Source organism: Sapajus apella, unplaced genomic scaffold (assembly GCF_009761245.1).
Source record: "Sapajus apella isolate SASKATOON/1434 unplaced genomic scaffold, GSC_monkey_1.0 scaffold37, whole genome shotgun sequence".
In the NCBI taxonomy this organism is placed as follows: Eukaryota; Metazoa; Chordata; class Mammalia; order Primates; family Cebidae; genus Sapajus; species Sapajus apella.
This window is the reverse complement of record NW_022436977.1, coordinates 6,926,393-6,934,365: the sequence shown is the minus strand read 5'-3', so window position 1 is coordinate 6,934,365 and position 7,973 is coordinate 6,926,393. Positions and strand designations below refer to the sequence as shown.

Genomic DNA, 7,973 nt, shown 5'->3' with positions numbered 1-7,973 from the left:
ACCTCCTATTGTGTAGCCGTCACCTCCTATTGTCTAGTTCTCTCCTATTGTCTCGTTCTTTCCTGCTATTGTCTAGTTCTCACTTCCTATTGTCTAGCTGTCACCCTCTATTGTCTAGCCCCTACCTCCTATTATCTAGTTCTCATCTCCTATTGTCTATCCCTCACCCCCTGTTGTCTAGTTCTCACCTCCTACCGTCTCGTTCTCACCTCCTACTTTCTAGGCTTTACCTCCCCCAACATTTCTCCTCTCCCCTGACATAACATACTGCCCTTCCACGATGCTGTGCCTCTGCACACACTGTTCCTTCTGCCTGGAATCCCCTGGACCTCACCACAGCCACATTCACCTGCACACCTGTATTTTGTTTTTTGTTTTGTTTTGTTGAGATATGGTCTCACTATGTTGCCCAGGCTGCAGGGCAGTGCAATCTCCACTGACTGCAGACTCGATCTAATAGGCTCAAGCCACCCAACTACCTCAGACTCTGGAATAGCTGGGACCACAGGCGCACACCATCACACCTGACTAACTTTTATATTTTTTGTAGAAATGGGGTTTCACCATGCTTCCCCAGGCTGTCTCAAACTCCTAGGCTCAAGCCATTCCCCTGCCTTGGCCTCCGAAAGTTCTGGGATTACAAGCATGAGCCACTGTGCCTGGCCCCCATCCATATTCTTCTTAGTGGACTCCTATTGATCCTTTAAGGCCCAGCACAAATGTCTTTGTCTGTGAACCCATTAGGAATGCCCTGAAAATTGGTTCTCAAACAAGGCACACACAGAACAATTCTCTGTAAACCTTTTTTAGCTCCTACGATGTCAGGCTCGCAGTGCCCATCCTGCTAAGTGCAGCATCACCCAGTCTGCAGAGGCAGAGCTGGTGTTGTGGGTTTACGGCTGAGGTGGGGCAGCCTCACGGAGGAAGAGGAGGCGATGTTCAAATGCCCCTAAGGAATAGGTCAGGTTCCAGGATCTGATTTACACACATTTTTCCACTGTTTTAAGGTTTAGAAAGTCCCAAAGTAGGAAAACAGTAAGATAATCATTCTTAGGCAGGGAACGTTTGGAAAAATCTGGAGGCATGTTTGGTTTTCAAAACCTGGGGCAGTGGGTGGGTGCTGCTGGCATCTAGTTGGTGAAGGCCAAGAACGCTGCTAAACGTCGTACAAAGCACAAGGCAGCCCCCACAGCAAGGAATTCTCTGGCGCAAAATGTCAACTATGCATGGCTGAGAAACACTGTCGCAAGCCTGCCTCTTGCGGGGAAGGATCCAGTGTTATCCAAGAGCTGGAGAAGGAAGAAGTGTGAGCAGGGAGAGGAAACGAGTGTGACCCTGTCTCTGTCACCTCCTCAGGTGAATGGCATACTAGAAAACTGGATCTGGCAGCTGGTGGCCGCACTGAAGTCTCAGCTGGCGCAGCCAGTGAACGTGGGGCTGGTGGACTGGATCACCCTGGCCCAAAACCACTACACCATTGCCGTCAGCAACACGCGCCTCGTGGGCAAGGAGGTTGCGGCTCTTCTCCGGTGGCTGGAGGTACTGACCTGTCCCATCCTGCCTTCACCTCCCTTTCCTCTTTTCCCTTCCTCTGAGGCTGAGTGAATTAAGCTGGTTTCCAACAGCAGCCCAGACAGGAGAAGCACTAACGCTCAGCTCAAAGGAATGAGAAGACCAAGACTGAGACCAGACCTCAGGGCTCTCTCAGACACCTCCCTTGAACCCCTGTTTTGCGGAACCACTTTCTCCGCGCTCCTCATCCACTACCCCTCTTATGCTCACCCCTCAGGCACGCAAAGGGATCCAAATACACCCTGTAAGCTATCAGGTCCCCACACAAATGAGTGGGATGACTTCTGTAGGATGTTAGTGTCCAGGAAAAGACAGGCAGGCAGGAGGCAGCAGTCACCAGGTAAGGTCCCAGGTACCTGAGCCCCAGGAGAGTCAGCCAGGCAAGAGACAAGTTTCAGTTTGGAGTGTGAATAAGGCGCCTCATTTCTGAGCAGGCACGAAGAACAGGGCAGGTGCCAGAATGCACTGGACCACAAAAGGTATCTCTTCTCCTGCCCCTATCCCCCTGCTGTCTTCCAGGAATCTGCTCAACTCTCTCGAAGCCATGTTCATCTAATTGGCTACAGCCTGGGTGCACACGTGTCAGGATTTGCCGGCAGTTCCATCGGGGGGGCGCGCAAGATCGGGAGAATCACAGGTAACCATGCCTCATAACTCATGCTGCAATCTCCACTACACGGGGGCATCCAACAGGGACCTCCTTTTCCAACAGGCTCATCATTAAAATGTCCCGACTCTTTTTAAGACCAGAGCTCATAAGAGGACTTACAACATTCTCTCACACATGACCAGTGTCATGGACTCCTGTTCCACAGAATTCAGAGCAAATTACAACCTCAACTCAAACAAATGTCTCATGTAGATGCGCCAGATGGGACTAAAACATGGACTCTTCTAGCAAGAAGGTCTTTTTTTTTTTTTTTTTTTTTTGAGTTGGAGTCTCACTCTGTCACCCAGACTCAAGTGCAGTGGTGCAATCTCAGCTCACTGCAACCTCCGCCTCCCAGGTTCAAGCAATTCTCCTGCCTCAGCCTCTCGAGTAGCTGGGACTACAGGCATGCGCCATGACAACCAGCTAATTTTTGTATTTTTTAGTAGAAACAGGGTTTCACCATATTGTTCAGGCTGGACTTGAACTCCTGACCTCGTGATACACTCACCTCAGCCTCCCAAAGTAATGAAATTACAACCATGAGCCACTGCACTTACCAGGGCCTTATTTTTTAATCTATAATTTACAAAGTCCAATTTGGGTGAGTTAAGGAGTGAAGAATCACAGCCTTAATTTGCTGTAATTCATCAGCCGTGTTCGTGCCTCTGTTCCCACATTTGTGAAACGTGTGTATTCTATTCTGGGACCCATTGGGGTTGAAGGAGGGAGCGCTGCATCGAAAACTTCACCCTGAACTCCGTACCCTCAGAAATGCCCCAAGATATCCAGGAAGGTTGGCACACGTGCAAGAAAGGTCTTCCTCCCAGGCTTCCCTGACACCAGCCCCATCCTTCACACCGCCAGGGATTAGGACACAAAACACAAAGCTAGTCAGATTGTTCCCCAGCCCAAGTTTGAGGCCCACTGATACCACAGGCATAAAACCCACAAGGCACAGGCAGGGCCCTCCTCAGTGTGGAAGCCCCAGAGTGCCCAGCCTCTCCTCCTGCTCATCCCTTTCCGTAGCTCTAGGTGTCAACAACATAAGATTTTTCTCCACTTCATGAACACACCATGGCCTCTTGTGCCTCTGCACCTTTCCATGCACTGTTCCCTTTCCCCACCACTCAGCCCACCAAACTCCTACTCATCCTTCAGGACCCAGCAGGCTCCAACCATATTTCACAGGTTAAAACAAAGAGTATTTGAGTCGAATAACAGAGTGGTTACAACTTTATATTTTATCGAGAGGGCAATTTTAAAAACAACTACTATCTACTACCATTCCTTTATAAAAGAATAGAATGCAGATAACGGCAGACATGCAAACGGAATACACTTGTGATTATGAGAGCTCATTTCCTCATGCTTTTTTTTCATCTTGCTGCTGACTGGGGAAGCCTGGTCCTGCTTGTGCTCCCCATGGGTTTAAGCCACAGTCGCCTAGGGGTGAGCAGCCCTCCCACTGAAGAAGCAGGGCCAGAGGGCAGAGGCCCAAGGACCAGAACCCTCTCCATCCACCCAGGGCTGTGGGTCACATCAGACGTGTCAGCCGGGCCCACCCGCCTCAGAGACAGCAGGAAGGCTCAACACCCTCTTGCCAATTTGTTATCATCGTGATGAAGAAGGAAACAGAAATGACATCAGAACATTTTTCTTTTCTTTTTTTTTTTTTTCTTTTTGAGATGAAGTCTCGTTCTGTTGCACAGGCTAGAGTGCAGTGACACTAGCTCACATGGCCCACTGCAGCCCCCACCAGCCAGGTTCAAGTTTTTCTCCTCCGTCAGCCTCCCAAGTAGCTGGGACTACAGGTGCCTGCCACCATGCCTGGCTAATTTTTGTACTTTTAGTAGAAACGGGGTTTTGCCATGTTGGCCAGGTTGGTCTCGATCTCCTGACCTCAGGTGATCCACCCACCTTGGCCTCCCCAAGTGCTGGGATTACCAGGTGTGAGTCACCACGCCTGGCCAAGGACATTTTTCATTTGTCACTGGGAGTGGGGCTGGAGAATGGGCAATCTCACAGCCCACTCTCAGTTCCTTTGCCCCTCATAGTAGAGAAGAAAGCCAAGGCTGGGGTGGGACACCAGAGGGTCCTCCAGAGAAAGCAGAGAAAGAAAAACAGGGAAAAACCTTGAGTGCATAAATACTCCGCAACCACAGTCAGCCCGGGGGCTGCCACCTTGCTTCACGCACATACATCTGTCACTTGAGGCCCTGAGCTCCCGCTTGCACGCATTTTCACCCCGTACGCTGGTGTCCTGAGGCTGTTCTGGATGTTCTGACGAAATGACATTGTAGGAGAAAAATTAGCTTGTTTACAGAAATTATTGACAACATGCAGGCCATCAAATTTCATTCTTTGATAGGTAGGTTGGAACTACTTATAATGAGCATATTGGCTTTTTTTATGGATGCAAACAGATGGTCTTGAACGAAACTTGAGAGGTACTCAAAATTGATTTGCTTAAGTAATTCAAGTATTCTCTTTTTTCTTTTTGAGACAGGATCTCCCTCTGTTGCCTAGACTGGGTCACAGTGGTGCAGTCACGGTTCACTGCAACCTTAAACTCTTGGGCTCAAAGCCTCCCGAGTAGCTGAAACTACAGGCACATGCTACTACACCCAGCTAAGTTTTGTATTCTTTTTTTTGAGACAGAGTTTCACTCTTGTTGCCCAGGCTGGAATGCAGCAGCGCAATCTCTGCTCACTGCAACCTCTCCCTCTCGGGTTCAAGTGATTCTCCTGCCTCAGCCTCCTGAGTAGCCAAGATTACAGGCATGCGCCACCACACCCAGCTAATTTTGTATTTTTAGTAAAGACGGGGTTTCTCCATGTTGGTCAGGCTGGTCTCGAGTCCTGGACCTCAGGTGATCCACCTGCCTCGGCCTCCCAAAGTACTGGGATTACAGGTGTGAGCCACCGCACCCGGCCTTGTATTGTTTTTTTTTTAGAGACGGAGTCTCACTATGTTGCCCAGGCCCCCGGCCTCAAGCATCATAATCTTATGTCTACCACTGGAGAGTTTCTGCAAACCTCTTCCCCTGAGCTAATTCCCAGCCTGTGTCTCATTGTTAGCACCATGAATTACTGTGGTTTTACTGAGAAAAGGTTATGGCAAGGTTTTCTAGAGAAGGATTATGCCCTAGGTGTTTCTTCTTCCTGCTAGCTCATTAATGTATAATAAAACAAAAAAGCTAAAAAGCACATTTCTCGTCCCCTCTCCTTGCTCCCACCTAACCCTTACCCCTGCTTTCCCATTAGGGTTGGATCCCGCAGGCCCTTTGTTTGAGGGAAGTTCCCCCAACGATCGTCTTTCTCCAGATGATGCCGATTTTGTGGATGCCATTCACACCTTTACCCGGGAGTACATGGGCCTGAGTGTGGGCATCAAACAGCCCATCGGGCACTATGACTTCTATCCCAATGGGGGCTCCTTCCAGCCTGGCTGCCACTTCCTAGAGCTCTACAGACACATCGCCCAGCACGGCTTCAATGGTGAGAAAGAAGTCATGGGGCCAGAGCACCGGTCTACACTTCCACGGGCCCTCTGGAATTTAGTGGAATCTACCAACATGTGGGACTCGGGGAAGAGTCCAGCAAGGGTAGGGGCCCAGGTTGTATGGTCACCGAGCCCACCCAGAGAGAAGGAGTATGGGAGTGGCCAAGGCCACACCCTGAGGATGAGCAGAGGGTACTAACAGGAACCCCCACTTAGCCTGGCCCCGTGAGCCTACGCAAAGCCTCTCCCCCAGTACCAGCTCTTCCGAGAGTTGAGTCTGGATACTTGTGGTTATTCTTCCTTCTCCGGAAGTTTCCTCATTCCAGGGACTGCCTCTATTCTGAGCCATATGAGGATCTACTTAATAGGTTGTGGCTTCTTGAACCCTGCTCTCTCCCTTCATCCCACCCCATCAGTTTAATTGGGGACATTACTCAGATTCTCCCGATGGGAAATTCAGCTTCAGATATGTCCTTGTTACGCCCTTTACCTTGCAGCAGACACAGAATGTGCTATTATGTGGGTTGTGATCCCACTTCTCTCTCAAGCCCTAAAACCGAAATATTAACATGCACATCGATAATATCCACAGGATTAAAGAACAAAAATGTCAGCAGAAGCAGCACATTCCACGGGCATTCCAAATTTCTTGCTATTATAAAATATCATCCTGATTAAGACATGCCAATCACTCTAAGCTGGCTAGAGCCCTCTACCCCCACAAGCCACCTCACCCTGATCATCTGACACTGAGGTGAGAACACTCTCTCTTGTGATGACACCATCCTCGCCTCTCCAATATCAGAATGACCTTCACACTCCCCATCACCTCATTTTGGCTGGACTTCTAGTCTTCCACCACCCAGGCCTGAGAAAGCCTTCTGGGAACTTGTCTTTTCATTGCTTACATCCCCCACCCACCTCTGCCCCCCATCGCCTCCCCTCCAGCCACCAGCAGTTCCCAGCTGACCTTCCAGCCCTCCTCCCAAACTTCACCCCTGCAAAGCTCACATGGGCCTTATTTGCCTGGTAAACACATCCCTGACCAATCATTACCATTTGCTCTTTTTTTTTTTTACCATTGCTGGGTGCAATGGTACAATCTCGGCTCACCACAACCTCCGCCTCCTGGGTTCAAGCAATTCTCCTGCCTCAGCCTCCTGAGTAGCAGGGACTACAGGCGTGCACCACCATGCCCAGCTAATTTTTGTATTTTTTAGTAGAGACGGGGTTTCACCATGTTGACCAGGATGGTCTCGATCTCTTGACCGCGTGATCCACCCACCTCGGCCTCCCAAAGTGCTGGGATTATAGGCATGAGCCACCACGCCCGGCCCCATTTGCTCTTTTGTGCTAAACTTCAAAGAAATGGAACCAAATATAGGTATTCAGCTTGCCCAAGTTTGGGATGGCTTTTCTCAGTTGTCTTCACCCCTGTGTTTGAAAGGGTTCCTGGGGGTAGTTCTCCCAGCCACAACTGCACGGGGATCACTGGAGAGCTACTGTTCCACCCGCACTGCCTCCTAGGTGGATGAGCTTGGCTGAGTTAGTAGATGTCTTGGAGGCTCATTTACCTTGTTGATAACAGCTACGTCAAGGAGCTGCAGTGAGGATGCAGGCAGTGGAGGAGCAGAGGGCATGCAGCATACACAGCCTCCCCGTAGGTGCCCAACGAGTGCAGCCACCAGTGTCCAAGGACTGCGATGACTAATATTGGTATTTAGCCTCCAGACACCTGGGGAAGTAGGTTTTGGCAAAGTCACCTGTGCTGTCCTTTTACATCAAGTGTTTTACATATCTGGCGGTAGTTTCTCAACATCCCTTGAGAATTATTTACTACAGATTAGGTGAAAATTGGAAATTAAAAAAAAAAAGTTCAAATCCATGGTAGATCAACCTCATAAGCTTGTTTTGGGGGTGAGGGCTGTGCAGACCTGGTTACTAGGCAATGTCCTTCCAAATCCAGTCCTCGTGCTGGTTTCGCAGGCCTGCTACCTAAGGGATACAGTGGCTGCTTTGGGACACAAGGTAGACATTGCCGAGAGGCCTCAGCGTTTTCCAGACTGTCAGAGCACCACGGGAGGGCATCCTGTATCTAGCTATACTAAGAGAAAAGGTGTTCCCAGGCAAGCCTGTTCCAGAAACCCCGCCCTCCAGACATCAGCAGCGGGGCATTTTAAGTTATCCCATTTAAGACAGAAATATTTCTTTTTTTCTTTTTCTCTTTTTTTTTTTTTTTTTTTTTTTG

At 49.5% G+C, this 7,973-nt stretch overlaps 1 protein-coding gene across 1 annotated transcript in view; it reads left to right on the top strand.

Annotated features, from left to right (window-relative positions):
- Positions 1-1,215: 1,215 nt before the first annotated feature.
- Positions 1,216-7,973, top strand: part of LIPC (lipase C, hepatic type) — a gene marked incomplete at its 5' end in the record, with an annotated part of 26,963 nt that continues 20,205 nt past the window's right edge. The window contains 3 exons of the mRNA XM_032297322.1: positions 1,216-1,539; positions 2,092-2,209; positions 5,488-5,721. Coding sequence (XP_032153213.1) covers positions 1,216-1,539; positions 2,092-2,209; positions 5,488-5,721 — 676 coding nt within the window. The remainder of the gene's footprint in view (positions 1,540-2,091; positions 2,210-5,487; positions 5,722-7,973) is intronic.